We start from the raw sequence: 21,060 nt of genomic DNA on the forward strand, positions 1-21,060 counted from the left end.
CAAACCTATAGTCCCCTCCGGTGAAACCAGTAGGGGACTAAAAATGTAGGACTGAACTGTATGACAGCGGGGATGGAAGTGAAAGGTCGTGATAATTAAGTAGGGGAATGGAAATTTTGAAGTCGTGAAAATAACATTGAAAAGTAAGTATAAAGCAGGAATAACAGAATGGTATAATATATTGTGAATTAAAAAATTGAATGAAATGATTTTTGTCGGATAAAAATGGTGACAATATGATGGTGATAATTAATGTTGGAATGGAAATTGATGACAGGATTTAATGGAACGGGAATTAAAGTGAAATGCATAAATAATAGTTGAAATGGAAATACAAGGCGGTGATGATGTTGTTTTAATGGAAGTTTTAGGTGTTGTCGATAACATCATCCATGATGTCATCCAAAATCAATGTAAGAGGAGAATGCGTGAACATGGGAATCAAACAAAAGTTCGAGTTTAACTTTAAGGAAGGACAATTAATTTTCTCAACCCAATGTTGGGAGGCTGACGGGATTGCATAGAGTTGCGCGTACTCGCCTCTGAGCTGTCTATCTTGGGTATGAATGTCGGCCCAGCTATAAACTGTGTGTGTGTGTGTGTGTGTGTGTGTGTGTGTGTGTGTGTGTGTGTGTGTGTGTGTGTGTGTGTGTGTGTGTGTGTGTGTGTGTGTGTGTGTGTGTGTGTGTGTGTGCGTGTGTGCGTGCTGTCCCTCGGATGAATGTTAGACTGGCAGTCACATCTGCTTGCATTCGTCGCTGGATGTTAAATATCCCACGATTTCCCTCATGAAGGTTCAGTGAGTTATCGCCGGCACCCTGAACAAATTACACTTTCTCCATCTGAGTATCCTGCATCAGAGTGGTTTCCTCTCTGGGATTGTAACCCTCACCAACAAACTGTTTCAGCATCGGCAAAAACGACGCTCTTTAATCTATATCTTAAGACTCAGCAAAACCAAACATGATGCACAAGTATGAGTACAAAGTTGAGAGGTATGACAACTGCGGAGGAAAAGAAGGTGAAGCAACGTTTCAGGCCTGAGCCCTTCTTCAAATTAAGAGGTTTGAAAAAGTGCTCCTTCTTCCTTTGAAGAATGGCTCATGTCTGAGACGTCGCTTCACCTTCTTTCTCACAGCAGTCGGCATACCCCTCTCAATAATGGGTTGAGAAAATTAATTATTCTTGCTTTTCCGCCGACGCAGACTGGAATCGAGTGTTTATAAAGACCGGTTTCCACTGTCTGACTTCAATAAATGATTCCATTAATCAAGTTCTTTCTCTTATTTCAGTCTTTGTGAACAACTGTCATAATGATTACCCTTTGTTGCTGAAGACTGCCATTCAAATATAATAGGTGAATACCTGTTTGCGTGAATTTGTTTAAAGTGTGGGGATAGATTCCGATGCAGCAACTACATTAAGGCTGTGCTCACACAGATAACTGTAGTAATTAGTCTGCACTGGTTGCCAATAATTTTTAGCCAGAGTAACGATTTGGCGCTGACAAGAAAAAAAATATTTAATATGAACAAGGTGGTGGTGGGTAACGAACAATTAGCATCACGAGAAGGCTTTTTTTTCAATCATTTGATTACACTGCATCTTAGGGTGGATAGTAATATATATATATATATATATATATATATATATATATATATATATATATATATATATATATATATATATATATATATATATATATATATATATATCACCAAATGCATGTGCTGGCCTGGCAGGATGGCCTAGAGGTGGGTACACCCACCTCTGAGCTCTCCAGCATGAGTTTGAATCTTGGCCCAGCGATAAATGGTGACTGGTGTTCCACATGCGCAGTGCGATACATCAATGTGTGCCATCCCTCAGATGAACAATAAACTTGGTGTCCCGCCTGCCGGCATTAGTTACTTGGCGCTAGATATCCCACGGTGTCCTTCCTGAGAGTAAACGAGCTATCGCTGACACGCTGGCTAAATTACAAATCGATGCTTTAACTTACAGGGGCACTGCATCTATAGCACCACTGCGGTCCCAGCAAATGATGCAACCTGCATCCACATGCTGCATATGAAAGAAGAAGAAGAACAAAAGCTTATGTTGAATTTACACAGCCTTACACCTTACTACTACTCTATGGACTTGAACAGACTACCTCTAATTTTAACAAATGTCACACAAACCTCAGCTGTCAAAACATCAAATTTACAACGTATGAGAGGAACCAGTGTAACCTTTTCTGAAATAATATTTGAGAACACCACACCACATGCTATCTGCACATGCAAGCACCACTTCCTTACTTACTGTCAGGTAAACAGAGGCATTTCGAGTAAGGAAACTTGCCTAAGGTTTAAACTTGCTCATGACTGACTACACTATTAGAATTAACCATGTAGCTGCAATTCAAAATGTTGGCACAAATAATTAGAATAGTTGCCAAAAAAGGCAAAACTCAACTGTCACTGTCACTCAACCCTTCCAAGGCAGAGATACAAATTAATGATGCTTTCCTTTTTGAACATCGGTCTTCTAAACTACACCAGTTATGTGCACATGATGGAACAAACTCAAATTGTGCTGACTCCAGGGTCTATCGTCCTCCATCGGTGTAAATTTGTCCTGTGCATAGCACCAGGTGCAATACCATGGAGACCTGTTGCATCACACGAGTGTTGATTTGAATCATTCCAAACAAGGCTACTGCTGTTGCTCTGGACTTTGTACGCTTAACAGAAACGTTGTTATCACAGGATGTCTTTCATTCATCTGTCTCTCTCCCTGGCTATTCTCTCTTCCGATTTGACAGACCCCTACCCTATTCTGGAGGTGGTGTCACTGTCTATTTCAAGAACTCCATCCCTCACTGTCCATTGACCGTGCTCAACCCCACACACCCACAATAATATCTCTGATTGGGCATTCGTCTAGGCAGCCACTTAGTCTGTCTGTTTGGTGTAACCACTATGGAATTGATAATGACACTCTATATACCTATATCACCTCTTGGATCATTTGGTAGGCTATATATCCATCCCATCTGTTCCTTATCTATGGCAATTTAAATTGCCACCGCACCAGCTGGAGAATTGTCAGCTCTGCATCACGAGCCATAGCATTGCAGCTCAGAAGTGATCACTGCCTTCTGCAACTCTGTGTGTCTGACCCAAGAAGCGAACTTCCTAACCCATATCATTCTCACATTGCAGACAAATCAGGAACATCTGGGTTTTTTTTGCCATCTCTCCTCCAGTCTAGCTCCCCCAGTCTCTGTCTTCAAACCTTCCTGAGCTCCTCCAGGATGCCCACATTCTTCCAGGAACCCCTGCTTTGTTAAGTAACAAAAATGAGACTTTTCACCCACCTCCTCTCTTTTATTCCCCTTTTCTCCAATTCATGGAAATATCCTCCAAAGATGGTCCAATTGTTATCCTACATATCCAGAGCTTCAATAAAGCAGTGCCTTCACCATCGCATAGCATTCCCCATCCCTACCTGTGATATTTTCGACCCCTATTGACCCTATCTAATCCAACCCTCTTAGTACTTACACGTTACTGTGTCCTCACTATCTTTTTCCTTTCAGTTAATTCCCTGATTTTGTTGTGTTTAACTGTGGTCCCATTGCTCCACACTTAGTATGTTATTCTCTGTCCCCTCACTCTTCCATGAGCCAAGGATTTGCAAACAAAACAGCAAGTCCTTCCTTCGGGAGTAGGTAACGACAAACTTTCCATCCAGCCTCTCTTGTTACTACTCTTCCCCCCTTGGCAGCTCTCAACATTTTCTTTTCCAATCGCATATCTCTCTAGCCATTGTGAGGGAGCAACCTCAACACTGCAGGATCTGGCCATTCACACATGCCAACTGGCATGCACTTACATTTGCTGTCTCACAAAAGGAATGGGTTGCCATTTCCATAGCATCTGATTCCACCTGGGAGTACTTTCATAAATCTCTATTCTCGATCTCATGTATCAGTTTATCCCATCCCATCTGTGGCAAACCTATTCTTCCTCTTGTCTCGGGGGCACAGAATCTGGTGGCGAGGCAGTTGTGGTCAACCATCTTGATTTCTCAATGTGGTAGGCTAACTTAATAACTAACTATTACAAATGAGGTGATTATGAGGGGATCTGATGGAGATGCTTAAAATTAATGGTATAGACAAAATAATTGCAGAACAGGTTTTAGTGATGGCAGGACAGGACCTGGGACCACAGTCTTAGGGTAAAGAAGAGGAAAGTTTGGATTGTAGTGAGGCAGGGATCTTTCAATCAGAGTATTTGATTCATAGAATTGTCCTGGAAAGGTAGTGACAGCAGAAACAGGAGATGGATTTATTGAGTAAACTGTCCCCCTCACCTCCCCCCCCCCCTCGCTCCCCTCACCATGCCCACCAAAGAAATTTGGTCACAAAACTGATTGTTTAATGTGATGTTACAGATAACATTATGGACCAAATGGCCTCTTCCTTTGTAAAATTTCCTTGGAGAAAAGTCAGGGATCCATCGTTGTTGCTGATGATGTCTTACCACTTTTGAAACAGCCTGAATTCTGAGCATCAGTTTGGATTCTGTCCCGTTCACTCAACTTTAAACATGCTGCTACTTCTCTCTCATGAATGGTTGGAGAGATTTAATCTCTAAGGGAACTGGAAGTCTACCTGGATATAAATGGGGCAGTCAACACAGTTTGGCTCTGCTTCCTACGATCACTGCCTGCAGCCTACAATGCTGCATTCATACCTGGCTTTATGATTCTTGTACTTGTGCAGTTAACATGTTGCTATCAATTGAACAATCTCCTTACCCAATGGGGTGGCTGCAGTGGCCTAAGGCAGTGTTTTGGATCAAGTATTGCTCCCCAACTTCATTGACAACCTCTCCAACATTGAAAAATCCTTACTTCCTTTTTGTAGTGGATTCCCCATTGTGTCCCAAGAGTATTCCATCTCGATGACAGTCAGACCTCCCTCTATGTGGATCTGTAAATGATTAGATGCTGGTCTGATAAATGGAATTGACCCGAACAGCTCTCAACATAATTGGCATCTCACGCAATGAGGCCAGAGCTCAAGCCTGCTTGCTCATACATCACGGACTGGTTGGTGATCTCTATTTTTTTTACTGCCACTACTCGGGTCTTGCTCCTTATGCTCTCTCAGCCATCTCACCCTCCCTAACTATTCCACGATGTGCAGGTTTTTCCAGCAAAACTCACAAAATCTGTTCTGGGTTCAACTCCCAAAACCCAGTTTGACTGCATAAAATTCATTTGTTCCTCTCTTCAACCATTTGTGGAACTGCCTTCATAAGCCTATTCAATTCCACTCTTCCCTCTGAAAATTCCATCACACAGTGCACCACCATCTCTTGTCACCCCCTGCCCATAATTATGTTTTCTACCCTCTTTAACCCTACCAAACTCACACAACCTTCTTACTTGCATGTGCACTGTGTTCTCTCTCTCTCTCTCTCTCTCTCTCTCTCTCTCTCTCTCTCTCTCTCTCTCTCTCTCTCTCTCTCTCTCTCTCTCTCTCTCTCTCTCTCTCTCTCTCTCTCTGTCTCTCTGTCTCTGTCTCTGTCTCTGTCTCTGTCTCTGTCTCTGTCTCTGTCTCTGTCTCTGTCTCTGTCTCTGTCTCTCTCTGTCTGTCTCTCTGTCTCTCTGTCTCTCTGTCTCTCTCTGTCTGTCTCTCTGTCTCTCTCTGTCTCTCTCTGTCTCTCTCTGTCTCTCTCTGTCTCTCTCTGTCTCTCTCTGTCTCTCTCTGTCTCTCTCTCTGTCTCTCTCGCTGTCTCTCTCTGTCTCTCTCTGTCTCTCTGTCTCTCTCTGTCTCTCTGTCTCTCTTTGTCTCTCTGTCTCTCTTTGTCTCTCTGTCTGTCTCTGTCTCTCTGTCTGTCTCTCTCTCTCTCTCTCTCTCTCTCTCTCTCTCTCTCTCTCTCTCTCTCTCTCTCTCTCTCTCTCTCTCTCTCTCTCTCTCTCTCTCTGTCTCTGTCTCTGTCTCTCTGTCTCTCTGTCTCTCTGTCTCTCTGTCTCTCTGTCTCTCTGTCTCTGTCTCTGTCTCTGTCTCTGTCTCTGTCTCTGTCTCTGTCTCTGTCTCTGTCTCTGTCTCTGTCTCTGTCTCTGTCTCTGTCTCTGTCTCTCTGTCTCTGTCTCTCTCTCCCCCTCTCTCTCTCCCTCTCTCTCTCCCCCTCTCTCTCGCTGCCTCTCTCTCTCGCTGCCTCTCTCTCTCTCTCTCTCGCTGCCTCTCCCATATGTTACCTCGCTCTTCCATTGGCTTATATCTTGTATTTAAAAACACTTGTAATATACTTTTTGATTCCATGCTTGCTGATGAAATCACATATATGTGGTTAATGAAGCAAAAATGGCTTCTGTGAATTGCGAATGGTACCATGACGAAGGCAAAGCATGTGCTTTACAAGCCCAAGTAACTAGAGGGGGAGCACTCAGGAGAGTGCAAAACCTCCGCCGCCAATACTGCTGGGTCACTCAAGTGAACCTTATATCGTATTCATGAAATATGTCAACAGTGCTGACAGTTATAGTTCTTTTCTCCAACATTTTTTTTTGGGGGGTGGGGGGTTGGAAATCACTTAAAACATGTAGAAATGCAAAAAAAAATACAATTTTTTGGGGGTTGGAGGGGTTGGGGGGGTTGGAAATCACTTAAAACATGTAGAAATGCAAAAAAAATACAATTTTTGGGGGTTGGGGGGTTGGGGGTTGGAAATCACTTAAAACATGTAGAAATGCAAAAAAAAAAAATTTTCTCTCAATTTTTTTTTTTGAGAGGGGGGGGGTGGAAATCACTTAAAACATGTAGAAATGCCAAAAAATTCTTTTTTGGGGGTACCAATTTTTGGGGGTTGGAAATCACTTAAAACATGTAGAAATGCAAAAAAAATACAATTTTTGGGGGTTGGGGGTTGGGGGTTGGAAATCACTTAAAACATGTAGAAATGCAAAAAAAAAATTTTTCTCTCAATTTTTTTTGGGGGGGGGTGGAAATCACTTAAAACATGTAGAAATGCCAAAAAATTCTTTTTTGGGGGGGGTAACAATTTTTGGGGGGTTGTAAATCACTTAAAACATGTAGAAATGCAAAAAAAATAAAAAATTTCTCTGACAATTTTTTTTTTGGGGGGGGGACCAAGTCCAAAATTTAATAGCATGATCCTTGGACCATACCTAACCCCCCCCCCCCAACACCAAGTTTCGTTGAAATCCGTCGAGGAGTTTTTCCGTAATACTGTTCACAAACAAACAAACAAACAAACAGAAAGTGGTGAAAACAGTAACCTCCATCCATCTTTGAAGATGGCGGAGGTTAAAAATGGTGCTTCACACGCCTTTGAGTTTCAAAACGATTGGCCTGGGCCAACTTGCTGAGAGCTTTTTATTCAATGGCTTTTTCCTTTGAAATTCTGCTTTAACTCCGTTCACGCTGCTTGACTGTACTATTAAAAGTGCAATGTTCAAACTGCAGCAGTCGAATGACAACACTCAAGCTGCAATAGTCAAAGTGCAACAGTCGAATTGCACCAGTACCTTGACCGAGATGCCATGCTAACAAGTCACCATGACTTATTAATCTTCCTATAAACAAGGGTGCCACAAGGAGACTTAGGCACAGGCGGCTCATATTAACCTGTGCCATATTTACACCCCAGGACTCTCACCTACTGCCCTTCGTGCTAATTACATCACTAAGTACAAGCAGCATATTTGGCTCGAGTATCAACACACAATGATTTGCTGTTTTCGGATGATACCTTGGGATCTTTACCATGCACGACCTGAAAAAGGTCTGGCTGTGTCCTCTTTCTGAAGGGCAGTATGCTCCGAGCAATGTATCAGCGTGGCAGTTTTTAGATGGCTCCAACTCCGTCTGGGATGAGATCCAGATGAGACACCACAAAGGTGAGCATGCCAGCCACTGATGTGTTGCTGCTCATGCACCTGAACATGCTTGTACATTTTATTCATCGTTTAGTTTCACTTCTCTCCGTTATAGTTCTGGCTTAAGGTTGTGAGAGTGGAACTTGCACTGTGACAGATTAGGACTATGATGTTGGATAAGATTGGATCTGATACCTCATTGGGAAATAATCGCCATCTTCTTTATCCAGCATGAGAACCGTTTGTTGCGAAGTGATTGGTTATGATATGATCAGCTTATTGTTGTCATCTGCCAATTGTGATTCCCTTTTGCAAGTCTGATTTGATGGGACTGATCAGAGCACTTATGGGTCTTTGGCCTATCTCATGTGTATTCGATTCCTGACCTGAATATAAACTGTCACCTTGGTGATTGTCAAGTAGCGCATTGCATCGCCGAGTGTACTGTCCTTCTGCGCTATCATGTTAAGCTGGTATGTACCGTCTGCTACCATTTTCTGGTTGACCTTAAACATACCAATAAAAGTCTTTCTCAAGAGTAGGCCACTTTGTGCCAATACCCTGAATACATTTCAAATTCCTTACCTGACTCCCTTCTGGAAAGGGAATGGCACATCACATTGATTCCACGGTTAGATCCAGATCAGCTCAGCTATGAAGAGCAGCTGATGGAGACCGTGGGGGCTTTTTACGTGAGAAAGGAGGCGATGACAACATGTATCTCGTATAAAATTTTCAGACAATGAATGGCACCGATAAAATAAAAGCAGAAAGTTGTTACTACGATGAACAGTGACAGGATTAGAGAGGTATACGCTTGAGAGTGAAAAAGAGGAGAGTCATCACAGAAGCAAGGCAGACTTATTTCACATGGTGTCATTAATGTATTGAATCGTGTTCTTGGGAGGGTGGTAGTGGCAGGATTTTTATATAGAGGTTTAAAATACAATTGGGTAGGTACTTATACGCAATAGAGATAAATGGGTGCAGTGATGTTCGCAGAAATGAGAGGTATATTTGGATTGGATGAGTGTGATCTGTGGGTGATGTGTTCATGTCGTGCGGATGGGATATTTGATGCATTCTTATCCTTATAATATCTTGCTTATAGATGGGGTGGTCTTGCTAAGTGTGAATGTGTTGCCGAGGTGTAAATTCAATCTCCAACCATGTTCCCACCCTGCCTTCCACCCACCCTCCCATCCCCTTGCACCCCACCATGTCATGAAGGGTGGTGTCTTGTATATTAAATATATTCTCAATATTCTGCTCCCCTCACTATTTTTTCCCATTCCCACCCGCTCCTCCTTCCATCAGTTTTCTCCTTTTACCTGCCCCCCTCGCACCCACCACTACCACCATCACATGATCCCCCACGCTAGAGAGCAATCATGGAGTATAAAGACTGCAGCAGGAGAGTTTAGACCTGTCGAGATTGGGTGAATGGCTATTTTTTTTTTCCTTAGCATCGTGCAATTGTGTGTAATCCAATGTATTCCTTCACATGAGGCCGCTTTCAGAGCACTCGTGCCTTGGCAAAGGTACGGACACCGGACTGGACCCTTTATTGCGTATAACATTAACAGAAGAGGATGATTGTTGTGCAGCATTTCATATGTCGAAAAGTTTTGGTAAAAGCCAAAAATTCGAGTGGAATTGGGAAATGCGCAAAGCATTTGAACAGCAATGGACTCTTTATATGCCATCATGATTGTTTCACTCAACAGGGCTGCAATTTCAGTCCCAAAAAGCAAAAGGTGCATCGAGTATATTGCTTTGTGAAACGTTTGTTATCGATGCATTTCAGCATTACTCCTGCATCCACGGTCATTCATGGCTGTAACCTTTTGTTTTTGCAAGGTATTGTGGGTACAGCAAAGCAAAACAGAACTGTGATGAAGAGAAGCAATACCATGGTATGTTGAATTTGCACCACCATTGTGATTTAGGTAATGAACTGTTTCGTTAACGGTTTTGAAAAGTTCAAAATATATATATATATATATATATATATATATATATATATATATATATATATATATATATATATATATATATATATATATATATGATTGTGTCGCCAATAATGACATTCGTCAAAAAGTGTTGATATATTTTTGTTGCATGTTCGCTTATGATGAGCACCCTTGAGGAAAATGCATTAAAATCATATTTTATATGCAATGCATGCATGTATTATATATGAGTTATGTCACATTTAGCTGCACATTCCATATAGGCCAGCAAGCTTGGAAAAGAAGGTGGCAGCCATTGATGGAGATAGCAGTAGCCAATCCTGGGGGTATCTACTGGACATATCTGGAGACAATCGGCCAGAGATATTTTGAGCATTGGTGGTGGAGATAGCTGGAACAAATTGACTGGATATAACTGGATCAAATGGCCCGGAGCAAGCTGAAGCCGATATGCAGGATATCCTCCGGCCCTCCGCTGCAAATGAAAGGATGGAAGTTGGGACCATGGCCTGCTGGGACGAATGTGTGGTGCAGCTGGGACGTGCTTCCTCTCAGTCCACAGCTATTTAATGAATCATTGATCAGCTTGCTTTTTTTTTTCCTGGCTGCCCTGTTTGCGGTGGATGGATGGTGCATTCCCCAAATAAATACTCCGGTGCAGGCAGCCGTTAGCGGAAGCATCTGGCCATGAAGTCCGACAGGCCGGGGTGAACTGCAAAGTTCAGGCAGACAGAAATAGCTGAATGCCTGCCTTTACACGTGCCTTTCGAAATGTTACCTATTTTGATCACTTAATGCGAGAGTAAGGTCGCCAGACTCACTCCAGATTGTATTGCAGGCCAAATTGAACCTCCCTTCTTCACTTTGACAGTAACAATAGGCAAAGACATTGGTACTTGTTTGATGGATGTTTGAACATTGTTTTCATTGAAATACCAGGCACAAAGTGGAAGTTGAAACTTCAAGTTAATATCTAAAAGGTTCTTGTAACATGCCTGGTATACAATTTCACGTTTTTTTTTTTCTGATTATTATGATATTAGTGCGATTTCAGCACTCTGCGTTATTGTCCGAGTATTCCAGTACTCTCGTCAATTTCCATTACTCTGTTCCAATACTCTCGTAACATCACTTAACAAGGCCACCACCGCAGCACTGCAACCTTGGTTCTTCCATTGACCACCAATCACCTGCTTTGAGGGTGTGTTTTACCCGTCTACATCCTCCCCTTGTTTCAGAATTATGACCTCAGTGATATCCAACTGATAGGCCAGATCTGGATCGGATCTGAACCAAAATCGAATCGGCTTGTTCTTGTCACCGAACCAACTCATCCACCTCGTTTTGTCACGACTCGTCCACAAAATTTTGAGATACGGTGCTCGCAAACAAACAAACAAACAATGAGACAGACAGACAGGAGTGAAAACATAAAGTCCATCCACTTTAGGTGGTGGAGGTAATGATTTTAAATAAAAAACAAAACCATTTATTTAACTAAACAGCATTCACCTCTTAGGTTCCAAAACAAACAAGTATATTCCAGAAACCTCAACAACAGATTTATCTTGCCTTGGCATTCAGTTTTGACTTTCTGTTGTACTGTGCTCAACTTTTCTGATCCCATCACATCCAATACGCATGTTTTTCCCAGTGTGGATGGGGAACATAACTCTCCTTCCTCCTGCATGGCCTTTGGGATGCTGTCATCCCTGGTCCACGGTTTCTGCACCAACCGCATCTGGGAGACAATTTCCTACCTCATAACGTGCCATCTCGCTTTGATTTATCCCCTTGTTCCTTTGATTCCCAACCTGCTCTTCTGTACCATGCAGTGGTAATACTTGTCATCAGCTGGTGAGCTCTTCTTTTTCCTCAAGGCATACCTTTCTCTCGTCTCCTGGCCCTGGCCCTTTCTCACTGAAGCTCTTATCCTGGCTCCTGATATCCTGCTTGTTTCCACATTTCTTCCTGGCCATAAAAGACAGAAAATTACAAGGTGTACACAAATTGCAATTGAGGGGTTTCTTCGTTTTTTATCATCTTTCCTCTCTACCACATAATCCTGAATCTCCAGTAGCTGATTGGTTATCTTGTAAAGTTGCCCCTCCCAATGACCAGCAATTTTCCTTTTCTCACCTCAGTGACTTATTTACAACCAGCACCCTGTCCCCAAGCTCAAGTGCAGCCTCTCGAGTTTTATCAAGCCATCGTTTCTGGGAATCTTTTGCATACTCAATCTGCTCTTAAGATGCATCATTGGCCTTGGGCAAGGGCATCTCACAACTCCTTGACGAAGCCTTCCAGTTGTCTGTACTCGTGCACTGTGATTATTTGCATCATCAAGTCAATGTGCAATCTATAGATCTGATCAAACATTAAACAGAAGGGTGAATATGCAATTATGCCATATCTGGTGCAATTATGTGTGAACTACTGGATCAGTACCATTGGTAGGATGATTCTCCAAATCCCTCGACCATCTATAGGTTGTTACCTCCGCCACTGAAGGTGGAGGACGTTATGTTTTCACCCCTTTCTGTATGTCACTTTGTTACTTGCTAAATCGAATATTTTTCAAGTGTATTGGTCGGTCAATTTTGTTATTGGGTACTCGATCTCGTCTACCCTTATTATCAGTATTCCCGTCGATATGTTTGTCTGTCTGTCTGTCTGTCCCTCTGTTTGGTCCAGTGCTCCGTTAATACAATGGCGATTTCGATGAAACTTGGTTGGTAGGTTCATACCATGACCCAGTTGTGTGCAAATGATAAACGTTGCTATGGACACCACCATTGCCGAGCAACCAGACTGAAATTTTAGAAAAAATCATAAAAATTAATTTTTTTCGAAAATCAAAAATCGGGCTGCACGACTGTGGGCAGTACATTCAGCCATATTGTCAAAAATTTCCAGCCGGATCCTATGAAAACTGTCGGAGAAGAAAGACTTTGAATGAACCCTGGTCGAAAACAATAAAAAAACGAAGTTCGTTATCTCTCAGAGACTATGAGTCAGATATATATGAAACTGGTATGGTAGATTCATGGTATGTCCTAGTTATGTGTGAGAACCGTTGCTGCGGACCCCTCCGTTGCCTAGCAATGGCCGAAAAACCTCTAAATGTGGGGGTATTTTCACGAAAAAACAATCTGCAGCATTAACCCTTGAAGCGAGAATCATGAATTTTCTAGTGCTTAATCCTCAGGTCATTTCCCCATCGAAGGGGCCCATCGCGACTACCCATGTCCGCCTACCAGCTTGTTTGTCTGTCTGTCTATGTATTTATGTCTGTTCGGTCTAGTGCTCCATTAATACAATGGCAATTTCGATGAAACTTGGTTGGTAGGTTCATACCATGACCTAGTTGTGTGAAAATGAGAACTGTCGCTATGGACCCATCCGTTGCCTAGCAATGGACCTTTGAAATTTTCAAAAAAACTCAATTTTTTTTTCGAAAATCAAAAATCGGGCCACGAGCGAATGTGGGCAGTACATTCAGACATATTGTCAAATATTTCCAGCCAGATCCTATGAAAACTGTCGGAGAAGATAGACTTTGAATGAACCATGGTCGAAAACAAGAAAAAAAACGAAGTTCGTTATATCTCGGAGACTATGAGTCAGATATACATGAAACTGGTATGGTAGGTTCATGGTATGTCCAAGTTATGTGCGAGAAAGAACCGTTGCTATGGACACTTTTGTTGGCTAGTAACGGCTGAAAAACGACTAAATTCGACTTGATCGAAGACCCATGTCCGCCTACCGGCTTGTTCTGTCTGTCTGTCTGTCTGTCTGTCTGTCTGTCTGTCTGTCTATTGCCTACAGGTCTCAATTCTCAACCGATCTTCACAAAACTTCACCACGTAGTAGAGTTTGTCATAAGGAGGAAGTTTATTGTTTTTGAGGAAAAAGGTCAAAAGGTCAACATAGGTCAAAGGTCAACAATCAAGGTGGTATTTCGAAAATCCTCAATTTTCATCCGATTGACTTGATATTTGAAGTGGATTAATATTTCAGGTCACTGAATTCAACGAGCCAATTATTTTTGAGATCAACTTGGACCAAAAGGTCAACGTGGGCCCAACGTCAACATCTCAGGCAGTATTTCTAAAATCCTCAATTTTCATCCAGTTGACTTGAATATTGAAGAGGATATACACTTCCGCTCACTGAATTCAACCACCAATTATTTTGGAGGTCCACCTAGGCCAAAAGGTGAACATAGGCTGGATTTCTAAAATTGACAATTTTCATCCGATTTACTTAAAATTTGAAGAGGAGTTGCATATTTGGTCATTGAATTCAACCACCAATTATTTTTGTGGTCAAATTTTTTTCTGGATTTTGCAAGTGTCATGCTCCTCATGACATATTCTTCTTGTTTGTTTGTCTGTTTGTTTGTGTGCAGGATATCTCAAAAAGTTGTGGATGGATCCGGATGAAATTTTGTGGACAGTTTCGGTGTGTGACGAGAACAAACTGATTAGGTTTTGGTGAAGATCCAGATCCAGATGCAGCTCCTAAAGTTTTTTAAAGTGATTCATCACCATTGTGAGATCGGGCCAAAAACGATATATAGCACGATATCTCAAAAAGTTTTGGACATATTCGGACAAATTAGGTGGATACGTTGGGTGCGTGACAAGGAAGAGTATTCACTGGTTACAAAAGTATTCAGCCCCTGAGGTCAGCACTAGGTGGAAGCAATGTTTGCAGCTATGACTGCGACAAATGTTTTTGGGTAGGTCTCTACGAGCTTTGCACAGTGAAATGGTGAAATCTTTGCCCATATTTCACAGGAAAATTGCTCTTGTTGTGCCAAGTTTCATGGGGATTGTTGAAGGACTGCAATCTTCAAGTCTCACCATAAATATTCAATTTTGGTCAAGTCGGGACTTTGACTGGGCCACTGAAGAACATTTATTTTCTTCTTAATCAGCCACTCCAGTGTGGCTTTAGCTTTATTCTTCGGATCATTGTCCTGCTGAAATGTGAATCTCCTACCCAGGTTCAGATTCATGGATGACTCAAGCAGGTTTTCATCAAGGATTGGAGAGTAGCAAATGTAACACCATTATTTATGAAAGGATCCAGAGAGGAATTGGTAAACTATAGACCTGGTAGTTTGACTTCACTTGAGGAGTGGGTGTTGGAGATATAAATTTGGGACCACATGAGGAACCATTTAAATAAATACTAACTAATTAAAGATAGTCAGCATGGGTTTACCAAAGGTAGTTCCTGTCTACCAAATCTTTGAGAGTTCAATAAAGCAGTTTCTGATTGGGTGGTTGAGGGAAAGGCGGTGGACATAGTCTATCTAGACATAAAGAAGGCATTTGATAAGGTACCACATCGGAGGTTGTTAGCCAAAGTGAGGGATTGTGGAGTAGCTGGTCAGGTAGCTAATTCGATTGCAAACTGGCATAATGATGGGAAGTAAAGAGTGACTGTGAGTGGGAGGATGTCCTGCTGGGAGGATGTAAGTAGTGGGATACCTCAGGGATCAATACTCGTACCGATTCATTATTTACATCACCGATTTGGATATTTGAGTAATGAGTATACTTTCCAAATTTGCAGATGACACAAAGCTTGGAGGTGAGGTAGATAGCAGAGGGGGTGGTGATCAGATTCAGGAAAATATTGATACTTGCAAAGATTGGACAGAAGATTGGCAGATGGAATTTAACCTGAGCAAGTGTAAGGTGTTGGGGATGGGAAAGAACAATGAAAATAGAGATTACTGGATGCAAGGGGTAATTTTGGGACATGTCACACAGGAGAAGGATCTGGGGCTGGTAAAAGATATGGGAGGTAAACAAGCAGCTCAGTGCCAGGCAGCTAGAGGTAAAACAAATCGGGTTTTAGGTTGTATAAGGAGGGGGTTCAATTACAAATCAAAAGAGGTGGTATTAACATTGTATAGGAATTTAGTAAGGGCTACATCGAGAATATTACGTGCAGTTTTGGTCACTACAACTTAGGAAGGACATATATGCCATGAAGAGGGCTCAGCGCAGGGCTAATCGATTGATTCCGGGTCGAGCTAGACTCAGCTGTGAGGAATAGCTCAAGGAGACAGGGCTTTACACAGTAAAAAGGAGGCAGTTACGAGGAGATATGATGGAGATGTTAAAAATAATGAAAGGTACATATATATATATATATATATATATATATATATATATATATATATATATATATATATATATATATATATATGAAAAGATGAATTATTCAACAGAGTAGACAGTGATAGGACCAGGGGCCATATCTTGAGAGTAAAGAAGAGGAGAGTTAAGACGATAGCAAGGCAGGGGATTTTACTCAGAGAGTCGCGATTGGCTCGGCGGCCGTAGGGTCTAAAAAATCTACGGCCACAAGCAATTATAGGGCGGCCGCAGTATTTCCACGGTCACGCAATGTCGCAGTCACATATGTTTTTATTTTTCGGGTAGCCGCATGGGGTATTTATAAATTGTGGAGACCGAAAACGTGGGGGTGCCGTACGGTCTTTGATTTGATGTCGCACGGTGACTTTAGGGCGTCCCTGCGGCAGCCATAGAATTTTCAAGGCAGACGCAAGGTAGCCTCAAGGTGCCCGCAAGGCGACCACAGGGGGGCCCTAAGGCGAACGTGGAAATAGTGCGGCCGCCGTAATTTTTGGGGGGTTGGCAAAATTTATTTTTCATTGATAGGAGCCTACCCCACTTTAATTCCACGGAGACCCCTACGGCCTGTAAAAGATACCCATATGGCATAGGGCCACCCTGAGGCCACCTCAGAAACTCTGCAGCCGCTGCACATTTCTGTCAATTCAGGGGGGGGGGTACGGCCGCCGTATCCTAGCCGTAGAGCAAATGTGACTCATGCTTAATCCATGGAATGGCCTCTCTGGAAAGGTACTGGCAACAAAAACAAGAGATAAGTTTAAGTTGGAATTACATGGGTACCTGTAAGTTATGGAGATAGAGGGGTACAGGGATGTTGGCAGGACTTTTAGGTAGTTTGAGCATCGATAGGTGATTGTGTGCACGTGTACGGAGTGCTGTTGGTGGGGGTCTCATCAAGGGGCGTTGTGTGGTTGATGTTGTGTGTTTTTTCCCCAAGTCCATGCCACCTCCCCAAAAGGCGGGGGGGGAGGGGTAGGGGGGAAATACAAAAACATACAAAAATGACAAAAACTTTTTTTGGATTTGCTTATTTTGATCTGGCGTTGATAAATTGGCGTGGTGTTGATGTGGTGCAGGCATGATGGGCTGAATGGCCACCACATGTGTCTAATTTCCTTGTGTTTTCTTTATTCTTCTGGACTTTGCACCGTCCATTGTCCCTTCTAACCTAACAAGCTTTCCAGCCCCTGCTGATGAAAAACAGCCCCATAATATGACGCTGCCATCACAATGTTTGACAGTAGGGTTGGTGCTGATTGGGTGATGTGCAGCATCATGTTTGTGCCAGACGTAATGCTTTGAATTTTGACCAGAAAGTTCAATGTCCATCTTGTCTGACCACAAAACTTTTCTCCACACGCTTGCAGTATCATTAAGATGCTTTTTTGCAAACTCCATATGAGCTTTTTGATGTGTCTTTTTCAGTAATGGCTTCTTTCTCGCCACCTGTCCATCGAGGCCAGATTTGTGAATGAAACAGGATATTATTAGTGACTTCCCGAACCAGTTTCCTGCTTACTTGGCAACTGAGTTTGGGTGGCTGACCTGATCTGGGTAGTCTTTATGGGATGTGATGTCTTCTACTTCTTATTGATGGGTTTCACTGTACTCGAAGGGATAATGAGTACCTGTGAAATCTTCTGATAACCCTCTCCTGAACGGTGCTTCTTCACCACTTTATGTCTGATTTCCTTGGAAAGCTACTTGATATTCATATTTGCCTTGTTGGTTGACCAAGTGAATTTCAACTTAAAACTCCTCAGATAAGTGGGAGAGATTAATTTATATGTTAAACCATTGATTACAGACAGGTGAACCTATTACACTTATTTTGTAACTTTTCAAACAAATAATTTGCTCCTGAAGTGATTTGGGGTTGATGAATACTTATGCAACCAAGAATCATCTGATTTCCTCTGTTAATCAAACTTATTCACATTTTATCTGCATTTTTTTTAGCTTTATCAATTTGGAGTAGTTTGTGAAAACTCTTGATTACGTTTTATTTGAAAGCATCATGAAATAATCTCAGGTAGCATCAAAATGTGAAAACTTTGGAGGGGGTGAATATGCTTATTCAGGCCATTGTAGATGTACGGAAGGATTTGTCGGGATTGAAAGATATGTTCCAAGTTTTTGACGAGATTGTGGTTTTGTCAAGGTCTGAAGAGATGGAAGAGGCTGCTGCCTGCTAATCTGAAGGATGAGGGATGTCAGAGCAGAGGGTGCAGTCACCAGAAAATATAAAAAGGGGATTTTTGTGAGTCATAGAGAGTGTGGATGATGTTTAGGATTGGGCCCAGAACACAGCCTTGAGGCACTGCAGCCTTAACAGGGAAGGGAGATGAAAGGATTCTTTTGAGAGCCACATATCCACTGTGAGAATGGAGGAAGTCAGTAAGCCTTGTCTGGAGCTGGCATTGGATGCCATAGGCAGAGTTTGGAGAGCAATGTGGGATTCCAGACTGTATTGAAAGCTCAAGATATGCCTCGAGAGATGGCCCTGATCTCATGTCTGACCATGAGGACCTCCATCCATTGCTGGGAGAGTAACTACATCTGACCACAAATGGTTCGGAAATTGTCGTTACTTCCGAGCCAGTTTCCAATCAGGCATTACAAAATATCCACTCAACTTGTACCGTAGTCTCATTGCATGGACCCATAACCATTGGACTTGAATGTGTCACTATTGTACCACTCAACCGAGAACCTCCACTTGATTGACCTATACAGTTTATTCCATCACCAATCCTGTTGCTCACAGATTTTCCCCAATCCACGGGCGTTCTTCATTCAATGGAGGTCCAAATCCTGATTGTTTTGGAGCTACAAGCCCCTGAATCTGTTCTGGACCTGCCTGACTGATGGAAATGGACAGCCCTTCACATAATGCCATTTTATTTTTTTAATCTGAAGCATATACCAGCCTATCCCCCTATCTCTGCTGTTTGCTGCTGCCTGAGGGGCCTGAAACATTCATATCACCTATCCCTAAACTGCCTTTTTTCCCCATTCATCTTGTCCTTGGTCTGGAGGCTGGTGCTTTGCCTTGTATGCATCCCACCCTTCTGGTCTACTGTATTACCTGCTCTGCTACTCTGCCCAGAGAATTCACCAGATACACGATCACACGCATTGATGGTGTTTGTTTCACTGCTTGCTGTTTATGTTCCATTTCTGGAAATTAGTGTTCCATCCATGCCTACTTCACACATTAACCGGTGTAACTCCTTGTTTGTTGTCTCCCTTTGTTGCATATACCTGGTTTGCTCGGTTCTCTTTATCTACCATTCCATCTGTTATTTTGCCACTTTCTGCAATTCCCTCTGGAATGCTTCAATTGACATGTCTTCTGGGTCCATGGGTGTCAGGTGCTGAAATACATACTTCTTGCTCACCCCACTCATAAACTGCCTGAGCTTAATATCCCAGTCTCCAAACAAATTTCGATGATTTTTTTTTCTTCTACCTGATGGACCAAAGCATCCAGAGAAATGGCAAACTGACATGCAGTTTTTCTTGGCCTCTGCACTCCAGCAAAGAATGCATTCATGGGTTCAGCACATACATCTCCTTTCTCGCATTCCTCCACAATTTCTGCGAAAGCATGTTTCATTGTCCGTTTGAAATAGGTTATATTTCGAAGGAGAGCCTGTGCATCCCCAGCTACATATCTCAACATCAGATTCCATTGTTGAGCTTTTTTCAATAACCCATCATAAGCAAGCACATAACACATCCTATACCCAGTCTTCAGCTGAAACCCGGGTTAGTCTCATAAAAACCGCTCGGACATCCCGTGAACCAGAGTAGGAAGGTATATCTTTAAACTGTTAGTGGTAGTTCATCACAAAAACTTCTGATGCATATGACCTATAGTCTCCCGAAGATTGCTGCTCCTCAGTTTGTGCAGCCGTCGACTCACTCAGTGTCACAGCGCTCTCATCAACACTCATAATTCGGTCACGTTTCTTGCAGCCATCCCAACCTGAGCACGAGCTTGCCAACTTTTTGGGAGCAAGTGCCTCTCAGGCCTTTGGCAAGAAATGCCACTGAGCAAAATTCAGCTAAAAAAAAATAAACGGCTAAATCATGTCCTTCACGTCCAACATAAATATACGCTGGCACTTGCGGTTTTTGTAACTCCACTCAGAGCCCCTGCTCTGCCACATCCTATGTTCTGCTGGGCCTTGCACATCACAGCCGAATCCAAGTCATGGCACCAAATGTTGCACCCTGCGGTGTCCTGGTATTCCTGGACCCTCATCATACTCATGTGCCCAGAAAAGAATAAAAACAGCCCAAGTTTTGCAAAACGTTTATTCTCGTAGCATTCGAGTAACACCACCACCACTGCAGCACAGCAAGCAACCTTGGTACTTAACTCGACCATCAGTCACCTCCTTTCAGGGTGTGTTTTACCTACCTACATCCTGTATTTCCCACCTACACTATTAACCTGGTATTGCAAGAACACATTCTCTGATGGAGGCCAAAAACATGCATGTGGCTTTACACAGCTTCTATAGCGATGCCAGCCCAAAAAAAGGTTCAAACGAGACAAGATGGTCAACTCTGTTGCGTGACTTGTAAATACATTTTGGAATTTGTTCAGTGTGTCAACACAAAAGATTGCTATTGTTGCCATGGCATCTTTCATAGAAAGATCCACATTGCACATCCACATTGCACAAGTAACTTAATGTCTCTTCAAAAGGAAAATGTGCTCCACAATGCAGAACATTCTGCCGACACCACAGCAGAATAGTAGCTCTAATTGGAAGCAATTCTTCCAGGAATTAAACCCACATATTATCAGCCAGCTCTGAAGTGAGCACACTACCACCCTGATTGAAAATGATATCTTTCAAAATCTACATGTTAATGAAATTGAGATTGCAGTTATATTATTTTTCATTGAAAACTTCTGTGATATCACTCATCTTCCAACAAGTCCAGCTATGGGGTGATGTGAATCTGGAATGTTGGAGATAATC

The 21,060-nt window shown here is 42.4% G+C and overlaps 1 protein-coding gene across 6 annotated transcripts in view; it reads left to right on the plus strand.

Moving 5' to 3' along the window:
• The window catches only part of LOC147028714 (ephrin type-A receptor 7-like), a 468,482-nt gene that overhangs the window by 262,075 nt on the left and 185,347 nt on the right, over positions 1–21,060 (plus strand). For all 6 annotated transcript variants that reach the window (XR_015057684.1, XM_085879384.1, XM_085879380.1 and 3 more), the window contains one exon: positions 9,763–9,818. Coding sequence is in view for 5 of the 6 variants with exons in the window: in XM_085879384.1 (XP_085735510.1) it covers positions 9,763–9,818 (56 nt within the window). In the remaining variant the exon portion in view is untranslated. The remainder of the gene's footprint in view (positions 1–9,762; positions 9,819–21,060) is intronic.

This window comes from Eptatretus burgeri, chromosome 4, assembly GCF_056783735.1.
Source record: "Eptatretus burgeri isolate ZD-2024b chromosome 4, Ebu_testis_v1, whole genome shotgun sequence".
Classification (NCBI taxonomy): Eukaryota; Metazoa; Chordata; class Myxini; order Myxiniformes; family Myxinidae; genus Eptatretus; species Eptatretus burgeri.